Below are 25,733 nucleotides of genomic sequence, written 5' to 3'. Positions count from 1 at the left end.
GGGGGGGGGGGGGGAGAAAAAGAGATTAGACCCACATCATCAATTTTGAGGAAAAAGAAACCCATGTACATAAGTGATAAACATTCTTTTTTAGTTCACAGTCTAGGAGTTTTTCGAACCACTGCAAGGATATGGAAGAGAACTCGCTAGCATGATGGAACTGAACAGTGCAAAAATCAAACATTTCATATGAATGCCAATGAGATGCGAAAATTGACAGAGAAACCAACTAAAATTGAGGTGGTTTAATTAGAAGACAAAATATCTTACTCAACAGCTACAGCTAATTGCTTCACGACAGAGGCTGGAGGAATGACATCTCTGTCCCGATGTTTTGACTCTTCCACCGTCAAACCTGATTCAGAGTCCTTGAGGAAGTAAAGAAATTCATATCATTAGAAAAAACAAAATTAAGGACATGTAACTGCACATTTACATAATTCTTTTGACTCTAAGAATAAAGAAAATTTGTTCGAACATACAAGAACTAGTTATTGTATTTTTAAAGCCTTGAAATGTTCATTAAGTATATAATACTCGAGCATAACCTAGGTTTGACAACAGCATTAACTCTTGACTTGCAAAAAGATGACTAATCTTTAGCCTCAAGCAAGTACCAATAAGGGCTTCTGCAAGTATAGGTCATGTATATATAAGCACCTTTCCAAAACAATATGAAATGGGGACAGAGTCGCTAACAAACAGCTACCATTGCATGTCAAAAGGTAGAATTAGGTGAGAAATAACCATGGGCATAAAAGCAGCTAAAGGAATACAGAAGAGCGAATGCTTTGTATATTAAGAACCTTGGTTGTAGAACAAATGGATAACTCACCTTTGAATCAGGTATTTCTCTCTCACTCGTGAAGCAAATATTTTCATCAAAAATTGCATATGCCATTCCTGGACTTGCAGCTTTGTCAGTGCCTTCAGTTCCTCTTTTTCCTATTCTTATGTTCTTAAACCTCTCCTGCCAGTCCTGCTTGGCCTTTATTGGTGGAGGCCTCTGCCTTGAATTCTTTTCGTCCTGGCAATAAGGCATCCGTAAGATTACTTAACAGCAGCTCAATATACTATCAGATGTATACAACAAAACAAACAGCTAAAATCAAGTCAAAGATACCTAAAACATAACAGTTTGAGATAAATTAAGAAATTAAAAACAACTATGTTGAAATCAATTTGTACCTACTTTGCTCCTTGTGGAAAAAAAAGCAAAAGAAAACTGAAGGATTGAAATTAGCCAGCTAAATCTTCCTACATTAGCTTAACAAATCATAGTACCCCGATCTACAGAGAGGATAAAAATAGTTTAATTATGAAAAATCCTCAATCTGCCTATATTAGCTAAACAACGCGTGGTAACCCGATCTGCGGGCATAACGAAAATAGTTTAACTATGATAAGTCCTCAACCTATCGACATTAGCTTAACCAAGCATATTACCCCGATCTACAGGCAGGATAAAATAGTTCAACTTTGATAAATCCTCCGTATATAGAGCTGAACAGAGCAACGGGACAGATTCATATAGCCAACCCCAACTAATTGCCAATTGAGTCATAGTTGATTAATATATAATGAATTTAGCTAGTTGACTTTGAACTTCTAATCATAAATCCAAACGAGATTAAACTCAAAACTCGAACATTCTCATTTTTTCTCACATTATCATCTTCTTCATCAAATTAAATTAATAAAAAAAAAAAAAACTCCGAGTCATATGCATTCCAACTGGAAAATGCCGGAAAATCAGAACGATAACAATCACAAGGAAACAAACAAAACGAACAAAAAATTTACCTTAGAATCGTCCTTATCGTCTGAAATCTCGTTCGTTGACGTCACCGGCGATTGTTTATCCGAATCTGTTCCAATTTTGAATGTCCGATAAAGCAAAAAAAAAATGTATAGAGGCTATAGAAACTAATTTTTACAGTAATCAGAAGAAGAAGAAAAATAAAAAAAATGAGATGGATATACCTCGATCGTTGATGAGATCAGATTTTTTGATATCAGTGAAAACTTTCTCCGCTTTAGCTGCCGCAGAATGGAAGGCCGTCTTTGCTCTAGATACGAATGACGCCTCCATTTCCTCCGCCGAGTTCGTCGGAAAATTGATGGATTTATGGAGGGAACAAATAAAATCAATGGGAGTCAAACACGCTAATCCGTAGACGGCGTTTGTCAAATTTTAGAGAATATTGATAATGCTTATCATTTTCTGCTTATGCTTATACTTATATACTAAATTAAAATTAACATAAACTTGGCTAAATTATGTTGCTATCATGTTTCCTACTATATTTGATAAAACTATATTATAAGGTAATATAACAATTAAATTCATGAAATTCAAGGAACCTTCTCATTTCCAACTTTAGAATGTGCAATTTATTGGATGAATTATGATTGATGATGTAGAAAATCAACTTTTGGACTATTGAGTAGTAGATAAATTTTATTTTAAAATATAATTTGGCGTGATATGATTAGTTTTAGAACAAAGAAGATACGTATTCAGTACTTTAAAGAAAAAGCGGACGTTGAGTTTAAGTAGAAATTTAAAAGTTAGGTATATTCTATTACGTTAATTAACGAACTCCGAGTGAGGCCACCGCCCACCTAGCAACGACTCTGACTCTAAAATTATCATCTGTATCCATTAACGTATTAATAGCTTTGGATAAGACAAAAAATACGTGTTAAATATTGTAAGTGGCAAAAAAATATTTTAACGAGTGTTTAGTTTAAACTTCAAATTATAAGAATCAAAACTAAAGAAATTTGAATATGATAGTATTAATTAGAGTCGACAATCAAAAGGGTAACAATTTTTATCAAAAATTCCAAAAGGACAACTCATTAATTATGAAACGAAAAGGACAACAATTTTTAACGCCGTGTAAATCGATTCTAAAACGAAGCTCAAACTCCAATGAGCCTTACGAGACTCAAATTCCAACGAGCCTTGTAAGGTTCTGCCAGTGAGCCTTACAAGGCTCAACCACCAATGAGCCTTGCAGGCTGTTATTTTTTAAAAAATATTCTCGTTTTATTTTTTTGTTTGTTAGAAGTCGAACAATAATAATAACACATAGTTGTTGATATGATGCATAAAACGATATTTAATATATATATTCGGGGGAAAAAAAGTTTAACGAAGATTATTCGTCTGACCAACCTTGTCATATCATAGCTCCGCCCCTGAGTGAGCCTTACAAGACTCAACCGCGGCTGTTATTTTAAAAAATTAAAAATTTCTCATTTTATTTTCTTGTTTGTTAAAAGTTCAATAATAATAATAATACATAGTTGTTGATATGATGCATAAAGATAGCTTCTAAAAAATAGTTTAAGAAGAAAACCAGATCTTTTTTATGCATCATATCAACAACTATGTATTATTATTATTATTCGACTTTTAACAAACAAAAAATAAAACGAGAATATTTTTTTAAAAATAACAGCCTGCAAGGCTCATTGGTGGTTGAGCCTTGTAAGGCTCATTGGCGGCTGAGCCTTACAAGGCTCATTGAAATTTGAGCCTTGTAAGGCTCATTGAAATTTCAGTCTCGTTTTAGAAAATCTGATTTACACGGCGTTAGAATTGTTGCTCTTTTGGTTTCAAAAATAATTGAATTTTCCTTTTAGATTTTTCAAATAAAATTGTTACCCTTTTGATTCCGGACTCGTATTAATTAATTTTGTGTGCGGCTGACGGCCACCTAAGCAACAACTCCAAATTACTTGTCTTCCGTGGTGGCTCAATGGCTTAGAAAATGAGGCATACGCCTTAGGCTTCCAAAAATAGAATGCCCTAATTTTCTACTAATATAAAATTATTATAAGCCCTTTTAAACAAAAAATAATATAATATGTTTTTTTATTTATTTGTCTTTTTAGTTTGTTTCGAAACATTTAAGAACATTTTTTTTATGGATCAGTCTTGAAATTTAACTTCTATGTGATAAGTTTAAGATCACAAGATTAAAAAATATGGTATATATATATAAATAAACTTTTTTAATTTAAAAAAATAACTTTGAATCTCATATATAAAAATAAAATAAAATTTAGGTGTGCAATTTATTTTTGACTTTAGGCCACTAATTAGCTTGAGTTATGTCTTTCATTTATTAACATAATAGTAGTTCGTAATAAAAGTGGGAGTATATAAGTATTTTGAATGACAGATGAATATATATTGAGAAACTTTCACATATAGCCACTTAAAAATACCTAATTATTCTCAATACTTGTAGTTTGATACTTACAATTCGTATCTACATGTTATATGTAGGAGAGAGATGCGAGAGAGGGGGGAAAGAGTGGTTAATTGTATATGTATATCGATTAGATAATTGTATATTATACATATATATTTGTATATATGGCAAGCGAGATTGGGAGAGGGAGGAGGGATGCGAATGAGATTGGGAGAGAAAGAAGAGAGGCGAGTGAGAGAGGCCAAAGAGTGGGAGAGAGGTGAATTGTATATGTATATAATTGTATATTATGCATGTGCAACTGTATATTATAAATATATGGCAAGCAAGATTGGAAGAGGGAGAAAAAAGGCGAGCGAGAGTAGAGAGAAGTGAACTGTAGGTTAAATAATTGTATATTATACATATATATTTTTATATTCTGGAAAATTATACATATACAAACGTGACTAATTATACAAACTCGAAGTCAACCCACGTAATTAATGTATAATGTTAGTCGCCAGTAATAATTATAATAAACTATAGCTAAAATAAATAATTAAATATTATAAGTTAGCTTAATCGTGTAATTTTTTCCCATATATTAGAATAAGTGTAAACTTTGAAATGAGTTCTCCTGGCCCATAGTTATTGTCTCTTTCCATTAAAATATATATTAATAACTTCGGTTAAAATATATATATTAAATATTTTAAGCAACGAGAATTATGTTAATATTAATTAATTAATTACTTTCGATTGATCCCTTCCTAGCAATTCTCCAATTCCAAAATCACCTTTCTTTCCGTTAACATATCAATAGTTTGTGATAAAAGTGATATACATTAAGTATTTTTGAATGACAGATGAATATTATTATAATTAATATATAATTTAAATTTTAGAAAGAAAATTTGAAGTTAAGCAAATTTGATTCTGTTATATTGAGAATAATATTTGGAGGCCACTCCCTTTTAATTAACATATTAATACCTTCAATAATTAGTAATTAATTCTTTAAATTTCCATAATTTAGTGATCATGAAGTTGGCTTTGTAACACAATCTATGATATAGTAAACTTATTATCGTAATTGAGTTTGCATTCTCCTTTCTTTGTATTTTTAGCTTATTTATCCAAGTTTTTCAAACAACAACGAGTACTCTCCAAAGAATTCTGATAAAAATAACGTCTTTTAAAATAAGGAAAATTATTTTAATATATATATATATATTTTTGGATAAGCTACTACATTAACATAACCAAGCAAGTACTTGCACTATGTAGATAATTAACCCTATTCTACAAAGCAAGTAAATTGACTAAATTCATTGGTGTTACATATTGTTTTGCATTATTGAAAAGAGTACTAACAAGAATTTTTGCTGTTGCTTCTGTAGGATGAACTTCATCCCAGAAAATGTGATCACTCCTGTTGGGACAATATGTTGAAATAGGAATACAAGGACCTTCAGCATATAATCTTCCTATTCCACAACAAGCAGATTTAACCTCAAGAAAACCTGAAAAATAAAAACGTATTTATAAAAGATTTACAATATACTGTAAGGTACGTTTGAAGTAAGACGTGCATACATTCTATGCTTTTCAGACCTCAATCGAAGGGTAGAATGTATAATAACAAAAACTAAATCATTGAAGATTGTGGCAGGATGGATGGATAAGATCACTCCACCCTTAAGTTTTAACCAGAGCTCTGAGTCTTGAAATCGGAAAAAAAAAAGCCTAGTAATTAAAGAACACTTCTCCTTATATGTATCTTACACAGCGTGTATCTGATTGACTTAGTCAAGGCAAGCCCCAATCAAAAAAAAAAAAGGAACTTATTATAATAATAACCATACCATATTTTGTATGAGGTCAACGAGGAAATCATAGAAGGTTGAGTTAGAGTGCATATTAATAACAAAAGCTAGTAAATCACTTATGGTAGGATGGATAAGATCATTTCATTTTTAAGTTTTAATTAGATGTATCAGATTATATCTCTAGGTATCGAAAGATATCCCAACAAAAAGCACTTCTTCATAAATGTGTCTTATATGACACTTATCTAAATTAGTCGAGACAAATTAAAAAAAAAAAGAAGATAAATATTGAAAAATGAATTTATTGTAATCATACCATATGTTGTTGGATTTTGGATGGAATCAATCAAGAAATCATAAATGTTGAGGTAGGAATAGTTGAAATTTTCCTTGAGATTTGACTTCAATTTTTGCAACATTGATTGTAGAGCTTTATTATAAATTGTGGCCAAATTGTTAGCCTCATCGTAACAATTCTCTAAAGAATTTCGAAGCCTTTGCGATGGAGTGCACCCTAATGGTCCTATACCAACAATCAAATATTTACGTCCACCCAAACCTTGCAGTTGCTGAAATTAAATTAATAAAAAGACAGTCAGATGCATTAAACTTATGTTAATGCTGGGAGTTCTAAAAAGTAATATTCAATGATTAGACATACACAATAATTATTTGCGTAACCAAAAAAAAAAAGAGAGAAGAAAACATGATAAAATACGTTTGGTGTAACGTAATTCATTTTTAAAGATATTTCCTTATGAAAAATATTCAAATTTTTTTTTTTTTTGGATGTTTGGTCGATGAATGAAGTAATTTTCTAGGAGAAAAGATTAGTAATGATATTAGCACATTGGTGGAATTTTTGAATAATAAAAGAGTAATAATAATGTCTATAGTTTGTGTTAGAGTAAGTAACATGAAATTACAAATGAATTATTATAGTTACGAGAAAAATGACTTTTGCCTATAAGTATATATGTAGTTTAAGTTATTTTCCTTTTTTTGATGAATTTTTTTTTACTTCGATAGCCAGATACAATAAAATAATATGTTTTATGATTGTTCACGATGGCAGATCATGAGCCAAATTCTGAATTCGAAGCTGAAACTTACCATTAGTTGGTCCGAAAAGGTGGATATCATTAAATCAATGTACTCTTGTGGTGATTTTGTGAGATTGTTTTTGGATTTTTTGTTGAAATAGTTGAATATATCATTGCTTCCAATAACAATAGCAAATAGAGAATTTTTCAAGTGCTTTTTTGCTGCATTTTCCCCAATCTTTTTAATCAACCTTTGTTGCACTTCATAGAAATACCCAACTTGTTTTGAGAGGTAAATTGTGCCATTCTATCACAAAGAGAGAGAGAAAAACTCATTAGAAAAGTTGAACACGACGTTAGTATACAATACAGTCAAATCTCTTTATAATAACGTTGTCTATCTGACTATTTTAATTATTGTTATATATAACAAAAATATGATTATAGAAACTAGAGAACGGAATATAATATAACCTAAAAGAGAAAACACAAACGTACTCCCTCAAAATGTTTCAAAATATAGGCACTTCCTTAGTTTAGAAAAAAAGCCTAAATTTGAAATACGAGTCATCAATCAAGCATACTATTTTAATATGAAATTAGAAGTAATTTTCTTTCTTAAAATAAATTCCACATATTTATAGAATATAGAAAATTAAAATCTTCCAATAATAATAACGTTATAATATAAAATAAAATTGAATAAATATGTTCTTACATAAGGGTGATCATTGGTGCTATTTAAAATTCCAGCTCCTCCCGAGGCAAAGCTTACACCTTGTAGAAAGACGTTATTCTTGTTGGAATCAGAAAGATACGGTGGTGGTGTAGGTAAACCAATATTTTCAGCTGTCATTTAAAAACGAACAAATTAAGTTCCCAAATATCACATGATAAGCTAACTATATGCAATATCACTGAAATTATAGCATAATTACAGTTAACTAATTAATTATTATCAATTTTTATTTTTTAATCATGAAACCACTCAGATTTCAATTACGTCCTATTAGTATCACTTCATATTATCTGCCTTTTCAAACTTGTTATCTGTTAGCTCGCGTTTGATCATAGATTTTAGATTAGATTTTAAAAGTATATTTTTAAATATCTATTTGATCAATCAATTTTTAGATTTTGAGACATCCATTCGTAAAATTTCTTTCAAGTAAAATATATGTCAAAACACAAATTTAAATTTTAATTTAAAAATCGAAATCAAAATGGAGTTTATATTCTTCACGTCTCTTAATAACCTTAACTAAAAACATTATTCATCTAACATTGCTTTTTTTTTTCTATCTCTCTTAAATTAATGTCTCACTTAAATACATTTTGTTATTTAAAGCAATCAAAGTAAATTAGGGGAACAGAGTAACAATATATGCTTTTTACTATTTTAAAACGTCGAATATTATAAAAAAATTCAATTTTATCAAAACGATTAATACTTGAGTTGGGACGGGAAGAACTCTCGCCGTTCATTTTTATTTGTCTACTAAACTAAAAACAGATATCTATTTTTATTTATTCAGTTTTAAAAATTAAGAGATAATTTATCACTTAGTTCATAATTTACTTTTTTTTATTAACTGTAGACTACGGTCATCTCTCAAATAATTGAATTTATTATATTTTAAAAATGACACAATAAATATTTCATTCGATTTATCATTTCTTCCTACGCATATCAAGCTATAAATATTGAACAAGTAAAAATAGGCGAACGAAAAATAATATTTACCAATAAAGTCAGCAGCATTTTTCCCATTGCTAAATCTTCCAGTTGGTTTGCCACCAGGAAAATCAATTCCATTAAAAAGAAAATTTGCTCTGAAAAATGTCTCCAAATAATTATTATTCCCAACATCTACTAAAGAATCACCAAACACATACATGGCTGGCACTTTTTGTGCTCTTGACATATTAAATTGCAAAACTAATAAAATTGCAATTATTAAAACACATGAATTTAGTAATTTAGTTTTGGTAGAAGCCATTGAACTCCAAATTGAATATGAAGTTAGACAATAGACAATTTATATTGAAGTTGTGTTGAATTTAACGTCATTATCAAAAAGAGTAATTATTTAGATTTTTAAAATAATCCTACATAGAGTCAATAAATAAATAAATTACCATTAATGCAATCTAGTCTTTAGTCAAAAACATGAAACAAAAAATTAAAATGAAATCACGAGAACCTCAAAATATTATGCGTTTTTTCTTTATGAATTTAAGTTATATGCATTGTTAGTATAAACAAATCTCAGTTTGTATTGAATACTATCTCTTATAATAACGATATATATAACTTAAACTTATTGTTATTATTATTATTGAATTTGTTAGAATAAAACTTCTAATTTGGGTTAGCTTACTAAATAGCTTAGTAACAAGAAATTAACAACTCAATCAGATATTTTTAAGTAGTCTTTTTCTTGCATTTGGATGTTTGTCATATTTAACTAATTATTTTCGTGTATATTAAGTTAATTACATGTGTTATTTAATTTTGTTAAAGTATAAGACATAAAGTCTATTCATAGTAGTAGTATTTATTTAATATATTTTGTCATAAAGTCAAACAAGAGATGCAAAGATAAAGACTTGTTATGACTTATGGTTAATGCAAAAAAAATATATAGTATAATGTTTAGTTGTTTGATGTTTTATAAGAGAAATTATATATAATATATTTGATAAAATGCAAATATCGAGCGGGGATAGCTCAGTTGGGAGAGCGTCAGACTGAAGATCTGAAGGTCACGTGTTCGATCCACGTTCACCGCATTAGTTTTATTTTTTAGTTTGTGATTTTACGATTTTTTACATGACATTTTCTCTATTATATCCCTTTTTCGTCCACGATTTGATATATATGTATATATCTAATTTAATTCGGACTCCATTAATTAGATCACATTTACATGTTAATTCATTATGTAGTCGAATGTTAAAATTTGTTAAACTTGATTTTTTTTTCTATAGGCAAGCTAGATCAAAAGTTCAAAACCATTTGTCAAGCATTCAAGCTAAGATCAAAGAGCAAATATGTTAATTTGAAGTTTCCTAAAGAAACAAGTAAGGTCAAAAGTTCAAGATCATCTATCGTAATTTAAATATTTTTTTTAAATCACTTAATACGATCTCAGCTCTTACATGATGTGTTCAATCCATGCTCATCGCTTAGGGCTCATGCCTAATAAAGGAAGCGTTTCACATCAAGAATTTCTCTATTTTTAGTATTTGAATTCGATATTCAATTTTGTTTATGAACATGAACATTCATCTATCCCATTATATTTTTCGATGCTCTTGTTAAAATTAATCAAACTCCATAATCAAATTTCGAGTTTGATAGAATTAGCAAGAAATAGAACAACAAAATCATACCTCAAAAGTACACTCCCATCGGTCTTTAATCATTCGTTGTGTCTCTTTTTTATACACTCTTCGAGAAAACATTGCTTATGAGTCATTTTTGACTATTTTATCGTCATTTTAGACTTACAGTATAATTTATTCGTAAAATATTTACTTTATTGAGATGTTTGTACTCTTCAAGAACAATTACTATAGTACTAAAAATCAGCTTGAACAGCTAAAACGACAAATAATTTGAGATACAGAATAATACAAAAACTTTCCCTTTAGATATTTGCAAGAAATTGATTACAACAAAAAGTATAATTTAACATTATATAGACAAAAAACCTGTCTACAAAGTTACCTTGGTGTATTTTTTTTTTTTTGTGTGTGTGTGTGTTTCTATGCTCAAAATATGCAAAATTACAAGGCAATAAGTTGTTTTACATTTAGTGGGAAAATATATTTGTTGTTTCCATCAAAAGTTGTGTTGATAATTAAACTATCAGTAGCTTCAGTTGGATGATATCTGTCCCAAAAAACATACTTATTTCTATTGGGACAAACAAGAGCAACTGGGGTGCAAGGGACTGTAGCTTTTAGTCTTCCAAGTCCACAACAAGCAGATTTCACTTCAGTAAAACCTGGAAAAAAAATGATAAAAGAATAACTATAAGTGTATGAACACGTTTGCTTCTTAAAATCTGGGACTGATCGAAATAATAATATAATAATATCAGTTCATAATTGTTTAGTTGGGTAATAGGACGGTTGCAAAGTTAAGATGTCTTTTTGAAAATTCAAGACAACTTCAATAGTAACCTTATGTCTTTTCGTAATATTTAAATATAATTAACGACAGTTGTAAAATAAGTGATATAACTAAAAGAGCATTTGAAATCGCCTATATGATAATTTCACAAGTGTATATATTTCTAAAGTAAGGAAGTTTGTGATTTTAGTCCATGAAATATCGATAAATTATGAATTTTTGTCCTTGTAACTTCGCTAGCTGACTTGCCAGCGCTTGGATTCTCGAACTCTAAGAGCGGATTTCTGGAATTTGTTCACATCCGATTCGATGGCATCTGTCCGCTTTGGAAAAAAGGGTGTGAAATATATCTGAACTTTGACCGAAATTGTTATTATGTAACCAAATTTTAAAAAGATCTTTTACCCCTTACACTATTTAATAGTGTATTTTAAAGGTATATATGTATCCATGTGGACATAAAAAATATTTCATAATTATAAATAGTAATGTGTCCACGTGGGAACATACATATCTTTAAAATACACTAGTAAATAGTTTAAGGGTAAAAATATTAAATAACTAGAGTAAAAGATCCTCCATAAAATTTAATACCGTAAAAGCAATTTCTGCCAAAGTTAAAAAAAAACTTCAGACCTTTTTCCCTTAACATTTGATTAAAAGCAACATGTACATTTAATTTTTATTGAATTTGAAATGTATTCTTTTTATCATTCTGCTTGTGACTTTTTATGTATTATCTCTAATTAATTAATGTAATCATTTTATATTTTGATGATAATATAGTTGTATATAGAATCTGAATATAGTATATTTTCTATGTAAAGGTGTCAAAAATAAGGTGAAATACCACAAGGACAAAAAAAATAAGAATTTATCGAAATTTGAGAGATGAAATGTACAAATATCTCGTATACTAGAATCATTCCATGTGACATTATTTTATGTTCACTAACATAATTTTTAAAATCCGCTTCTTTGGTAAGTTTATATATTAGTATTTCATGATGCGTTAAATTTAAAATTTTGAATTTATTTCTATGAGACAAGAAAAATGAGTTATTGAAATTTAAAATTTACCGTGAATAGTTGGATTCTGAACGATATCGAGCAACAAAGCGTATGTGTCGATAAATGAGTAATTGATATCTTTGAGCTCATCCTTCAATCCTTTTAGCATAGTTTGAAGTTGTTGGTTATATTTATCTGCCCAAAAATTAGCTTGTTGGAAGCATTCATTTGAATTATTTGCACTTTGAAATCTTAGTAATGGCATGCATCCAACTGATCCTATTGATGTTATCACAAATTTTCTTGCACCTAGACCATGTAATTGCTGAAATCAAAAAAAAAAACAAAAAAAACAATTAGTTAGTGGATAAAATGAGAACAATACAATTTAAAATTAAATAGAAAAACAAATAAAAGAAGGAGGACTATTAGGAATATTTTATGAGATTTTTCTATATTTTTAAAACGGTCGATAAAGATATCTTTTAGATTAATCAGTCAGCTGGTTGAGTCGGTTTTTTTTATTAAAAAGGAGTTAGGTATCTAATAGGTGTGTTTATTACGAAGAAAAATGTTTTTTTTTCTCTAAATAATCTTGGGAAAAAATAAGTGATTTTTTTATCTCAAAAATAAAAGAATTATTATCTCAAAAACAATTACATAGGGTGGAGGGTGGTGGAATGGTCATAGAGATGGGGTTCGAGACGATATTGGATGGGTTGGGCAGAGATAATAAACTTAAAAATTGTTTATAAAACTTGTTTTTTTTTTTTTAATTTTCAACACCAAATAGCAAGAATTTCAGTTCCTCAAAACAATTAATTCTGTTTATATATGATAAGCAGATCGAGGTAAAGTCAAAATTTAAAGCTTATAAATTGGAGATTTTAGTCTTTTTAAGCTACTAAATTTTAAATTAAACAAATATATAGCTATTAAACGAACTTCTTCTTTTTTAAGTTACTAAAGTCGATCGAATTCGTAAGCTATAACGTAGCAAATAGAAAATGTACCTTTAGTTGTCCTTGTAAAGTAGAGATCATTTCATCAACATATTGTTGGGGTGCTTTTGTCTTTGAGATTTTTGAATCAGATTTAAAATAATTAATTATATCATTACTTCCAATGACAACAACAAATATAGATTTTGATAATTTCTTCATTCCAGCATCACCTCCTAATTGCTTCACTAATCTTTGTTGCACCACTGAGAATAACTGCACTTGTTGAGACACATCAAGTGCAAAACTCTGCAAATAAACAAAATAAAATGTTGTTAATTAGTACATAAATGGTATTATCAGTTCAGTAAAATTCAATAATTTTAATTCAATTTTATATATTGTATTGATAAGCTCATTGAATTAATAACGTTCTGAACTCATTATTATAAACTTCTAATCTAAATTCAATTAAATGTAAATTTTGAATTCGAGTTTGAAGATTTTCTAGTGATTTGTTACCTCCTATAAAAAAAATCCATGTATTCCAATTACACTAATAAGTGTTTTGAATCACAATACGTTAGAATATGAATAAATTACATAACAGAAAATACAGCGGGGATAGCTCAGTTGGGAGAGCGTCAGACTGAAGATCTGAAGGTCACGTGTTCGATCCACGTTCACCGCATAAATTTTTTGTTTCATTTTCTTCATGAAAAAAAAATATATATATTTGCTATTTCTAATTTAAGCTAAGTTTTCCATTCAACGTCTTACTTTCTACATACAAAAAGATTTTTTTTATATTTCTATTTTTAATTTAAGCTAGTTTTTCGATTCAAAATGTCTCTGAAAATTATTGTTTTGTTTCATGTATTTTATCTAAAATGTAAAATAAAGGCGAGAGACATTAAGGAATCAGTAAAGGTTGTGGTGAGATAAATAAAATTTCTTAAATTTTTAATTTGAAATCACAAGCTCGAGTCCAATAAGATCATGATAAAGAATATATTCTCCATTAACGAGCCTCACGCGATAGAGGTTATGTCATTTTGGGCTTTGCTCTAACCGAAGTTATTGCATCATTTGTCCCAATAATAACTTTTCTGATCTCATCCGTATTCCAAGAGAGTTAGTAATCATTTACGGTGAGTGAATAAGCCGGAATGGATCTTGTGGTTAGACTAATTGGTCGAGAAGGCTAGTGAATTTCCTGCTATGGCGAAGTGAAAGATCTTTCACTACAGTGAAAAAAAAGACGAGTGAAAACAAGACGAGCGAGAACAAAGCAAGTTTCGGTGGTGGACTCTCTGATACTCCAACCCTAATTCTCAGAGATTCCATTTCGATTTAAGCTCGAAAACCCGTATCTTGAATAGTGACTAGATAAAAGCCCCCAAACAAATACAAAAACTAAGATGGATATATATGTCTTACAATTAATTCACCATTGGTGGTCCTAAATATTCCAGCTCCACCAGAAGCAAAGCTTACACCTTTTGGAAACTGATTGTTCTTGTCAGACAAGTATGGGGGAGGTGTTGGTATTCCTAATTTCTCAGCTGCCAAACAATTAAAATGCAAAAAATAATAATCATTAATGAGTTACTTTACAGAAAATTAAATAAATACATAATAAAGTTTGCATCCATAATTCCACATGCTGTAACAACAAAATAGTGGATGTAGCAGCGATAATAAAAAACTTAGTATAATCTCATATGCAGAGTTTACGGAAAAAGGTGTGTATGTAGTCTTATATTTCAACTTTGTGAGAATAAAGATATTATTTCTGATAAACTCTTGACTCAAGTAAAATATATTTTAAGCTCAAATTCTTTTTTTAAAAAAAATACAATAAACCCCACATATAAAATAGGATTTTTTAATCGTAACAAAACGATAAATAAAACATAAGCGAAACAAAAGAAGCAACAGATAATTATAGATCATAAAATAATGAAGAGATATTATTATAACAAATAAAGAGAGAGAAAAAGTAAAAAGTTTGTTCCATCACTCAAAATAGAAACAATCCTCCACCAACAAATTAATAATTGCCTAAGTTGTGTTTGTATACAACTAAACTAAAAAAAAAAGAAAGGAATAATCCATGTGTCATGTTTTATAGTATTAATGATACTATATAAGTATTATTTAATGAAATAATTACTATAACTATCCTTAAAATATATAACTTATTTGATCTTAATCATGTTATGCTATTACTAAGTATGATTATAAAAACATGGTGTTAAAATGTAAATTCAAAATTAAAGAACTTTTAAATATAAAAATATATTATATTTGGACAAACATTTATACCATAAAATATATTATATTCGAACAATCGACCTTAACTGACTCCGTTGTTTCATAGTGAAACGATATATACAGTTGCGGAGTCAAAACTTCGATTAAGCGTTGTCAAAATATAAAAAAGTAAAATTGCATAGCGATATCGAAATCCTCAACTACATACGGCTCCACCACTTTATATATAAAATATAATTTTTCGTTAAATACACCTCGACACTACCTGACTCCGCCGTTTCACAAAGGAAAGAATCCATGCATCTAAGAGTTTTCAATGCACAATTTATACAATACGTACCCCCACTTGCAGCTAGTGATACATAGTGCCATTTTACAACTAAGATGATTTCGACATTACGGCACTAATTAGAATGTTATTTTTGAAATTTATTTTTTCTATTTTTATCGAAAACAAATATTTTTTTTTAATTTTTTTTTAAATAGAAAAAAATATTTTATGAACATTTTGAACAATAGATGGAAATAGTTTAAATAACGACAAAATTAAATTTGTTACTTAATATAGTCATTTAGTCAGATAAAATTCAGTGAACATACGTGAAAATTAGACGATCGAATAAACACTTACCTATAAAATCAGCAGTATTTTTGCCATTAGAAAATCTTCCAGTAGGTTTTCCACCAGGAAAATCACGACCATTATAAGGAAAATTAGCTTTAATAATAGTAGCTATATGATTATTATTACCAACATCAATTAAAGAATCACCAAACATATAAGCTGCTGGTACTAATTGTGCTTCACATATTCTAAAATAACATATGATCAAAAAAAAGAAACTAAAAAAAGAATAAATAGCCATTGATAATTATTTTTTTTCTAAAAATAATTAAAAATGGCTATTTCTTCCACTATACTGAATTTATTTTTTTTATGATAAAAATGGGCACTATTTATAAAGATGAATTTTAGTGTTGGTGTAAGTGGTATATATAATAGCTAGGATAAAGAAGACGCAAAACCAATTTACACGTTATTGTGTGAACGAGTTGAATTATTTTATTTCAATTGAGTGATTAGAAATTATATGCTTTTTTTCATGGCCACATATTTTTGATATGTAATATATTGTCCTTCTAAAATGGAGCCGCTTTATATGAGATTCGTATTTATATTAAATCAATATATTTTACTATAATTAAGCAGTAAATGATTATGATAGAGAACTAATAAATTGTAACTGATGTCTTATTTTATGTGCGAGAGGTCATATGACAGGTAAATGATCAGAAGATTGAAAAATATTTTTATATATTCTAATTTCTATGTATTTTTTATTTAATTTTATAAAGTTAAGATAATTATTTTTATTTTCTTAAATTTTGTATTAAATGAGAATATGTGTTAATATTATATTATTGGTTTGATAGTGGTGTCAATTCAAGTGTAGGGAAGATCCATTATAACTTCTAGTCAATTTGAAAGCAAGTTAAGACTATTGTTTTGGAAAATATTTTAAAATTTAGAAAAAGCAATAAAAAAACAAGTAAATAATTTGTTTACGATTTGAGTAAAAGAAAATAATACTATGGAAAAAAAAACACCATAAGGGTGATTATCGGATGAAACTTGAAGTGAATAATTTACAATAATATTCTATATTATATTTATTTCAAATATATAAAATGAAACAAAATAATTTCATAACATATTCTTATTTATCTCATTCAACATATCAAACATTTTGTAAAGTTGATGATTCGTGAATCAGATTCACATGTATTTGTATCCAAATCAAAAGCTCCTTTAATTTAGTGGATAGTAATAAAGAAAAATATGTCACGTGAATTTAGATTAATTATATAATAAATTTTAAACGCGAAATACTTTTTGTATCAAAAAATAAAAAATAAATACACCGACATGTTCTTCAAAGATCAAAGTAGAATAATACTTTGCCCTTTTTGTGGATCTATAACATTTTACCAACCTTTAATTATTATTTTATTAAATTAATTATAAGAAGTTAAGAAATCAAAGGCACCGCCCCACACGTATCCCACCATCATGTGGCATTATTTTTTTTTATAAAAATATAATATTTAGATTTCTGATTAATGGATGGATATAAAGGACTTTATTTTTTTTTATTTTTTTTAAAAATAAAATCAAAATTACTAGATTTTTTCGTTGTTAGAACTCGTACTTAACATGCTAGCTCCGCCACATAATAAAAGAATGTCAAAATATATTCTTTTTAAACACAGGAAGAAAAAAAAATTGGAACAATGGAATGTAAGTTGTGGTCCATCATATAGCTGTATTCAATAGTTGAAGTTTGAAAATAATATCTTATTTTCTACTCTATGTCGGAAGCGTTTTCGGTATGACTTCTTCGTTACTATATTTATTTATATTTTTTATTTTAATTAAAAAAATTATTATCTACTCAAGTTGAAATGCTATCGGAAATAATATATCTATCTTGTTCTTGAGGTAATAGTAAGATTGTATACAGTTCTCTTGTCTCCCTAAATCAACCCGCTTTATAAAATTATACCGAATATATTATCATTCTCGTCAGGTCAATGAAACTGTAGTATCTGTAGATATGATGGTGCCCCACTTTTTTTTTTTTTTAATATTTGTTACTATTTCATATTTCAGTTTCATCAAAATGGGCTATTATATTCCCACTGTATATGATGGGAAAATAGAATATCTACTATTTGAGGAATTTGGAGTCTTCTAACTTTTTTATAAGTAATCCAAAAAATCAATCAATTCCCAGATCAATTTGTTGAAATTCATGCTATTTCTAGATGGGTTTTTCAACTCAGACAATCAGTTAGTTGAGACCCCTACTACTATTGCACCATCGCATCGAGCCATCGACGCGTTGATGTGATATGTTTACCCCTAAATTCTGCTCACTTGTAAGAATCAAGACCCCACCCCCCACAAAGGGAAGGGAGTCAACTGTACATCTCAACGATTAGGAGGAACTTTACCTGCATCAGATCCCTCGTTTCTAGCTCATCCAAGATGATCGTGTTGGGTGAATTGTGACCTCGTACAATCGTGTCACCTCAATGATCTTCAAAAGAAGTCTTATACCATATTTTACACCTAGTTGCTAACTTCCAAATGCTGCCACAGACACTTCTTAAAGCTATCTTCTCTGTTTCCATTATGAGGTAGAATTTGCAAGCTGGAGCAAAGAACCAACACTTCATATGGATACAAATGCATAAGAGCCTCAGGCGCTCTATCATAGTCCTAGCAAATAAAGAATATTGATTATGAGAAATTTGTAATAATTTGTTAGTTACTTAGTACGTATACATATATGAGAGTTTAATTCACAGCGACAATAACAATATATAACTAATGGAATCCCACAAGTGGTGGGAAGGTAGAATGTACGCAAAGCTTACCTCTACCTCGTACAGATAGAGAGTTTTGTTTCTAATAGACCTTCAGCTCAAGTCTTAGAACTAAAATTGACTACCAACAATTGTTTCTCAATAGGAAGAGGAAGGTAACGAAGGACAAATTTAATGGTCGATATTCTTTTTGGAGGACATAAATTAAGAAGCCATCAAGTTGAGAGATAGTCAATAGCATCTTTACACCAAGATAAAGATAAATTGCAGGACGACAAAGCATCAAATAAGGTTAGCAAAACCTAGAAAGAAGACGATGAATGGTTATTGAAGGACAGGGAGGAGTGAGGAGTTTTCGTGCCTTGCATTTTAGGGCTACCTCGGCCAGATGAGCCTATTAATAAACAACGGTGACATCTACCACATGAGCAATTCTCAGAAGGATTGGGCCATTTCTTTGCACAGATTGCTAAAAGCTGTAGATGTAAGTAACAGAGAGTGAGGTAAATGTAGTTGTCTTAGCATCAGAATTATAATGTTCTTATTCTGTAAAAGTTTAAGTAGAATATGTTGGCTATATTAAATCTTCCACCTCGTTTATGTCAGCGTGTATTAACTCAACATGTGTTATCTCTTTACAGACAAAAACGAAAAAAGAATCCCTTACTCTGAGTTTTGATCATTTATTAATCTCCTTCTAAGAAACAAATAAACAGAAAAAAATGATACTTCTTTGCAAGAGCTACTCACCTTTTCTGTTACAACAACGACAGGCTTCATAGCAAACTCTGATTGAAGACTCCGTAGTCTCATTCTGATCATGTCAATATCCTAAAAATAATTTATGGACCAAAGTGAAAACTCAAGTTCTTAAAAAAGAAAAACATAAAGAGAACGAAAATGTCCAACACCAACATCAATTCAAAGAATCCAGGTGGAGCAGGGAGCAAGGTTGACAGATCTATGGGTGTCATATGATCAAACAGGCGAGTAAAAGATAAGACAAACAAGAATAGATGATGCCATCTACCTTAGCTTGAAATAAATGATGGTCACTGAAGTCTAGGCGATCAACATACGCAGGTCCCAGCTGCAGAGCGTTAACAACTTACTAAATAAAAGAGGAGAATAACTTGTGGTAGTAAAACCAACCAAAGAAGTTGAATAAAAATTCAACCACCTCCACACTTCAATGCGAAGGTAGAAAATAGAAGGTTGTATGAGTATCTAACAAGAAAACTCAACACTGTACCTTCTTTGTCCTCTCAACAAAAGAATCAGCAGATCCAATAGCTGAGATACATAAGACAAGTGTATTGCGGATATCCGTCAAAGCCAATTTACAAGACATGTTACCAGCTTTAAGAAAGTACAAAGGCGTCAATCTGCTTATGAATATAGAAAGAGAATTTTTTACTTTCCGAATTTCTGATGCTATGGCCTCAACATCCTTTACTGAGACCTGCGTGACTCAAACAAATTAAACTGGATGTTAGAGGTCCTGTTTGATTTTCTAATTTTGACTAATCAAATGTTTTATGCTTCACAAGTATCAAGAAGTTGTCTCAGATATTCAGGAGAAAGATGGAGTTAATACCATGTCTGCATGATGGATTACAACTATATCTGCACGTGTGAGTGCGGTCAAAGGTTCCCTTAACGGTCCAAGGGGAATTAACTGATGGTTCCCCCATGGATTCATTGCATTCACCATCACAATCTCGATGTCACGCCACAAACTGATATGCTGTTTTCATCCATAGTTGACAAAAGTCAAAATGTGAGCAAAAGTTCTAGGTAACAAGTATTTTAAAGGAGCCGACAATCATACTTCTAACGTGAAATCCTAAACAGAAGCTAGACCACTTTTAGGTCAGGATATAAAGTCTGAGGATTGAAATAAGAAGAATATCCAATTTTGAATTGCTTGGAAGTTCAAATAATTATAATCCAAAAGGAAAAGAAAAGGAGTATTGTGATTAAGCACAGGAACAGGAATTGGGAAGGTATTACATACTCTTATTCCACCAAAAGATGGGACACAATTTTTACCTAAGAAGTATGAATTAGTTTTACTGAATATAAACAACAAAATTCCAGTTCAATCAGTAGGTGATTAACAGTTAACGTGCAGTTTTGGGGGCAGACCTGCATTCCATCATCTAGGATTGCTATCCCGATTTGGTCAGAATAAGAACAATTTCCATGTTTGTTATCAGAGATACGTTTCTCCAAATTATTGTCACCGTGCTTACAAGGGCTGACGTGGCCATATCTTTTCAGAAAAGAGGCAGCTGTATTGGCCCTGTTTGCACCTATGCCTATCTTCACAGGTGTTCTAGACAGATGCCTTTGGAGCATTTTTGCTTCATCTGCACCACCATAACCCTACAGAAGAAAACATTTTCCGTAACACTAGCCTTGTGTTCATAAACAGTTGAATTGGAATCGAAAATGGTCCAAAGTACATCAGAAATGAGAAAAAAGCAACAACTGAATATCACAAACAAACACCAAAACAAACCAAGTAAGAGGCTCAAAATATTACTTCCAATCTTGGAAGATTTATGCAACAAATGTTGTACCACAATACATCATCACAAGGTCATATACGAGACTAATACAAAGAGATAATAACTTCTTAACTATTTCACTATCACTTAGATATTTCTTCTACTACCACTAATATAATACAAGTCAAGTTAACATTTCTTTTATAACTATGGTGTCTGGACCTTGCCTAACTTCTACCTCCCATCAGCATATCTACAGGTTAACTTTGTCCCTAAGGCTTAGACGGATGAGAAGAAATCACCTACTATTTTTACAACCCGAAACCTCGGGGTTCTCATCCCACACTTAATTAACTACTAGATCATACCCTCGGGTGCTTAACATCTCAAATTCCATATTCAATCAAGCACCATCAAACATAATCAAACGGACGAATGGGACAAAAAGCAGAGTACCCTTGTTAGTATAAGAGGTGAAATTCCAGCAGCAGCCAACCAAACTGCAAGAAACTCAACCATTGGTGTCTTCCCATTACCTCCCCAAGTTAAATTCCCAACGCTAATCACTGGCACCGGCAACCTTACAGTTCAAATAGATTACATAGTTATGGTAAGCAAACAAAATCCCACATAGAACAAATCAACAAAATCATAATAAAACCCCCAAATACAGCTATCAAAGAAACTAAAAACAAATACCCACTTATAAAAAAATCATAATAAACCCAAATACAGCTTAAAATTAGAGATATTGTTTACCTGTCTTTGTGAAGCAGACCAAGACAGTAAAGGCGATGGCGGAGAGGAAGAACAAAGCCATAAAGAGTGGAAGCTAGTGAAAGAAGAGGGATGAGAGAGAATTGCAGTGTGGAAAGTGTACGGAGCCTATCTTCCGGTGGAGTATACGCTATTTGGTTCACCATTTTCCTCAATTTCTCCATTGATACACACAGTAGAGAGCTAAACACTGTAGACTGTCGTAATCAATTTGATAATACGAAGAAGAAGAAAAAAAGAGAAGGAGAAGATCGCAATTTGGGCCAACATAGCTATGTGTTCATGAAGCCCAACCCATTTATCGGCCCATCAAAATGTTATATTGTATTTTTCGAAAGTAAATTTGAATAATTTTTAAAATTAAATTAAATTTGATATTTTAAATAAAAAATATAAATATTTAAAAATTATACGCAAAGCACTATATATTTTACCTTTTTGTATATCATGATAAAAAAAGATATCGTAAAAAGTTTGTCAAAAAATTTAACTCTAAAATTAGAAAGTATAAAAATTAATAGTCGATGGATAGAGTAAATGACGAAACAAGGAAAGTTGTAGTATATTATTACTGTGGTAAGTTAGTTAATTCATTTTAATTATGTTAATTATATTATTATTTTTAAAATGGGATATTTAAAAGATTATTCTATACAACTTCTAAGAATTCAAATGCGTGAATGTCGTTCAAAAATTTAACTTTGACGTGGTTATATTCTCTATATAATATTCTTTTCGCACTATGATACATATAAAAAAAATATAGACATGTACGTCAAGTTAAACTTAAATTTTTAAATTTCACAAGTCAAAACATGTCATACAATATAAAAATAAAATGGAAACAGTACTAATACAGCTGGATCCTTATATGAGTATAAATAATATCACCAAAAAAATATATATAATCATTTTGTCCTAATTTGTGTAACTTATTTATCGAAAGTTGTATAAAAAAATTTTAAATTTTTTTTATTTTTTTTATTTTTTTAATTTCTCACTCGTATTCGAAGCTCATGTTGGAGCTCCGATTAAATTTGAATTGCGCTTGTCATATACGTATTTTGTGTAAAAAACAAAACCAAAAAATAGCTTAATGCACTAACTTCAGTTATAGGTGGAGTTAAAAAAAAACAACATATTTTTTAATAGGAAAGAAATAATAATATATAATTTAATGCATTAATTTCTATTATATAGTGGGGTTCGAAAAAGCACCATATTTTGTGTACGTTACATTAATTAATTTGCATTAATATACGTATACTAAAATTCTTTTTTTTAGCTCAATCTCACCAATAAAAATGAGCCAAAATTAACGAAACATCAACACACATATGCAATGCTACCTACAAATCAATTGTATTTTTTAGAGTATAAGATGTTCTTGTAAAATTACAAAATGGTATATAAAAAAATATTTTTTTAATTAAATAAATATACTAATTTATTGATTCATGTGATCCCCACCTAATTTATTAAAGTTAATCTAAAATAATTAGAGATCACTTACATTTAATAATAATGATGGAATTTACTTTAACTCAAAAAAATTGGTGATGTTCTAACTAATAAGGTTTAAAATAAAACAACTGAAAATATATAACTTGTCTATATATTAAAAATCTGAGAGTTTAGAAAATTAAACTTGATTATAATTCGAGTTTCTAGTTGATTTTTTTTATAAAAATTATATTTAAAAATAAAATAAAACACATCCACGAAGAATGAGTCTACTAAGCTCAAAACTACAACTAATTATAGAACTTATATCTACTTCATCTGTCCACAATTAATTATTATGGTATTCCCTTTTAGAATCAAATTATAAGAATTTTGACTAATATATGATGTATATTTTTATCATATTAATGTTTAATATGTAAGAAATTGTAATTTATAGTATTTTTCATATAACTTTTAAATATCTAATTTTTTAAAAAAAATCAAATTAGTCAAATTAACTTTAGAATATCGCAACATAACCAATAAAAATAGACGAATAGAATAATTAATGTGATTCAACACTGACCTATCACTAATTAACTTTGACTTATCACTAATTAACTTCAAACATAACTACTCTACTAGTGTCACGTGACATAAAATGGACCAATTTAATGTAATACTTATTAATTAAGACACTTTATCATGTACTTATGATGGCTCGGAGGAAAAATTGATTTGTTCATACAATTTGTTATTATTTGATATATAATGACAAATAATTTAAATTTTTAAATACTAGAAAAATTTAGTATTTGAATCAAATCTCATTATTTTATTTTTTTTTAAAATTTAAATCTACACCCAACTTTTATCTTTTATAAAAATATCTCCTGTAATAGTTGTATTACATAATTTTTTTACGTAAACACTAAAATAGTGATGATATGGTTATTGATGAACAATCGACTCAGGGTAATAAAGTTATGTGTTTTTTCTACGACATGTAAAATGATGTTTGTTGCACTCGCTACGAACTACCATATTGCTCTAGGGTCATGGACACTACTTTTTTTTGTTGCAAGTAAGATCCAATTGACTTGTAACACAACTTTATGGTTAAATGATAGTTTTCAAAACTTATGGATATAAATCATATTTCCTAAAAAGTGAAATTTGTTTCCCAAATATCCAAATTTTAGCCCAAATAATATTTGTCAAAATATTTGAAAATTTATGACAAAACGCCAAACGCCAACTTAGTGTTTCTTATAGTATTTTAAAGTGTGCAATATTTTCATGTCTCTTAAGCAAAGAAAGATATACACAAATTTCTTTTTTATATTATAAGTTATTTATAAAATTATATTGAATATGTTATTATTATTGTGTCTTTTAGGTATAATCACAACTTTTCCTTATTCACAAAATAATCATACAAATTTAATTCTAATCTCTTACTATTAATTAATCCTTGGTGTAAACAAGATAAATTTAATTCCTAATAAACGACATTAACGAAGTGCATTGAACACACACGCACAAAAAGATAAAATTAAATATAAAAAAAACATAGAAATAACAATGGACGCTGAAAAAAAAATTAAATATAAAAAAACATATGTTCATTTTAAATAGAATCGCTCAAATTAAACAAAACGACACTATTGGCATACGAGTAAAATAATTATACATTTTATTTTGAAATTATTAAGAATCGTACCAAACGATAAATAATACTAATAAAAATTGTAGAAATTAGTAAACATTGTTTCAATATTAAAAACTTTTTTTTTTTTTAATAGAAAACACTTCTCTAAAATTTTTACATATTAATTTAAATTTAGCTAAAACTTAAATACATATCAAATAATATCAAATATTTAGGTGAAAAAAGTAATATATTTTGTTTATCTTTGTATAGCATTTTTCGCTCGGCGTAATTAACTTAACAATCCTATAAGCTAAATTAAAGGCAAATTAAACTATATCAACATAATATTTTCAATTACATTATCAACATGATTAATGTTTGGTCAAAAGATAATATATTTTACTATTCTTTTATCTTGTGTTATAAAACTTTAAATATAATTACTAAATAATATATTTTACTATTCTTTTATCTTGTGTTATAAAACTTTAAATATAATT

The 25,733-nt window shown here is 29.1% G+C and overlaps 4 protein-coding genes and 2 non-coding genes across 8 annotated transcripts in view; 2 read left to right on the top strand and 4 right to left on the bottom strand.

Annotated features, from left to right (window-relative positions):
- LOC107023976 (rab3 GTPase-activating protein catalytic subunit) overlaps positions 1-2,092 on the bottom strand; it is an 8,675-nt gene extending 6,583 nt beyond the window's left edge. The window contains exons 1-4 of the mRNA XM_015224835.2: positions 1,984-2,092; positions 1,804-1,868; positions 836-1,027; positions 271-368 (exon numbers count right to left, since the gene is read on the bottom strand). Of these exons, the coding sequence (XP_015080321.1) occupies positions 271-368; positions 836-1,027; positions 1,804-1,868; positions 1,984-2,092 (464 nt within the window). The remainder of the gene's footprint in view (positions 1-270; positions 369-835; positions 1,028-1,803; positions 1,869-1,983) is intronic.
- A 3,351-nt stretch (positions 2,093-5,443) lies between these two features.
- Positions 5,444-9,083, bottom strand: LOC107025318 (GDSL esterase/lipase At5g55050-like). The gene is made up of 5 exons (XM_015226102.2): positions 8,828-9,083; positions 7,802-7,932; positions 7,154-7,390; positions 6,357-6,609; positions 5,444-5,734 (listed from the first exon to the last, which is right to left on the bottom strand). Exons 1-5 carry the CDS (start codon positions 9,081-9,083, stop codon positions 5,514-5,516), a joined length of 1,098 nt encoding a protein of 365 aa, XP_015081588.2. The 3' UTR covers positions 5,444-5,513.
- A 720-nt stretch (positions 9,084-9,803) lies between these two features.
- Positions 9,804-9,876, top strand: TRNAF-GAA. The gene has a single exon. It is a non-coding gene; the product is annotated as a tRNA-Phe (tRNA).
- Positions 9,877-10,717: 841 nt separating this feature from the next.
- On the bottom strand, positions 10,718-16,401 carry LOC107024239 (GDSL esterase/lipase At5g55050-like). 2 transcript variants are annotated; one of them, XM_015225180.2, is made up of 5 exons: positions 16,085-16,395; positions 14,617-14,741; positions 13,249-13,485; positions 12,305-12,560; positions 10,718-11,096 (listed from the first exon to the last, which is right to left on the bottom strand). In XM_015225180.2, the coding sequence occupies exons 1-5, from the start codon at positions 16,317-16,319 to the stop codon at positions 10,876-10,878; spliced, it is 1,074 nt and encodes a 357-aa protein (XP_015080666.1). In that variant the 5' UTR covers positions 16,320-16,395; the 3' UTR covers positions 10,718-10,875. The 2 variants fall into 2 exon arrangements, with proteins under 2 accessions (XP_015080666.1, XP_015080667.1); XM_015225181.2 differs by lacking the exon at positions 10,718-11,096 and adding an exon at positions 11,332-11,574 and having other exon boundaries at positions 16,085-16,401.
- TRNAF-GAA lies at positions 13,795-13,867 on the top strand. The gene has a single exon. It is a non-coding gene; the product is annotated as a tRNA-Phe (tRNA).
- Positions 16,402-18,185: 1,784 nt separating the features above from the next.
- LOC107024238 (probable tetraacyldisaccharide 4'-kinase, mitochondrial) lies at positions 18,186-22,409 on the bottom strand. 2 transcript variants are annotated; one of them, XM_015225178.2, is made up of 8 exons: positions 22,116-22,409; positions 21,813-21,936; positions 20,992-21,231; positions 20,441-20,590; positions 20,096-20,305; positions 19,874-19,933; positions 19,594-19,674; positions 18,186-19,319 (listed from the first exon to the last, which is right to left on the bottom strand). In XM_015225178.2, the coding sequence occupies exons 1-8, from the start codon at positions 22,295-22,297 to the stop codon at positions 19,146-19,148; spliced, it is 1,221 nt and encodes a 406-aa protein (XP_015080664.1). In that variant the 5' UTR covers positions 22,298-22,409; the 3' UTR covers positions 18,186-19,145. The 2 variants fall into 2 exon arrangements, with proteins under 2 accessions (XP_015080664.1, XP_015080665.1); XM_015225179.2 differs by having other exon boundaries at positions 18,186-18,736; positions 22,116-22,405.
- Positions 22,410-25,733: the final 3,324 nt, after the last annotated feature.

The sequence above is a fragment of the Solanum pennellii genome, chromosome 7 (genome assembly GCF_001406875.1).
Source record: "Solanum pennellii chromosome 7, SPENNV200".
Taxonomy (NCBI): domain Eukaryota; kingdom Viridiplantae; phylum Streptophyta; class Magnoliopsida; order Solanales; family Solanaceae; genus Solanum; species Solanum pennellii.
Note: the sequence above shows the minus strand (reverse complement) of the source record. Positions and strands in the feature narration are given on the sequence as shown.

Bases quoted from the DNA above. Each gene is read 5' to 3' on its own strand.
- LOC107025318 (XM_015226102.2), bottom strand. From the start codon at position 9,083: ATGGCTTCTACCAAAACTAAATTACTAAATTCATGTGTTTTAATAATT. The intron at 7,933-8,827 runs GTAAATATTATT...TTTAAATGACAG, and splicing joins AAATGCTGCTGACTTTATTG to CTGAAAATATTGGTTTACCT. The intron at 7,391-7,801 runs GTAAGAACATAT...TCTTTGTGATAG, and splicing joins GCACCAATGATCACCCTTAT to AATGGCACAATTTACCTCTC.
- LOC107024239 (XM_015225180.2), bottom strand. From the start codon at position 16,319: ATGGCTATTTATTCTTTTTTTAGTTTCTTTTTTTTGATCATATGTTAT. The intron at 13,486-14,616 runs GTAAGACATATA...GTTTATTTGCAG, and splicing joins CCACCAATGGTGAATTAATT to AGTTTTGCACTTGATGTGTC. The intron at 12,561-13,248 runs GTACATTTTCTA...TTTTGATTTCAG, and splicing joins CTTTACAAGGACAACTAAAG to CAATTACATGGTCTAGGTGC.
- LOC107024238 (XM_015225178.2), bottom strand. From the start codon at position 22,297: ATGGAGAAATTGAGGAAAATGGTGAACCAAATAGCGTATACTCCACCG. The intron at 20,591-20,991 runs GTCTGCCCCCAA...GGATGAAAACAG, and splicing joins TCCTAGATGATGGAATGCAG to CATATCAGTTTGTGGCGTGA. The intron at 19,320-19,593 runs GTGAGTAGCTCT...TTACATCTACAG, and splicing joins TCGTTGTTGTAACAGAAAAG to CTTTTAGCAATCTGTGCAAA.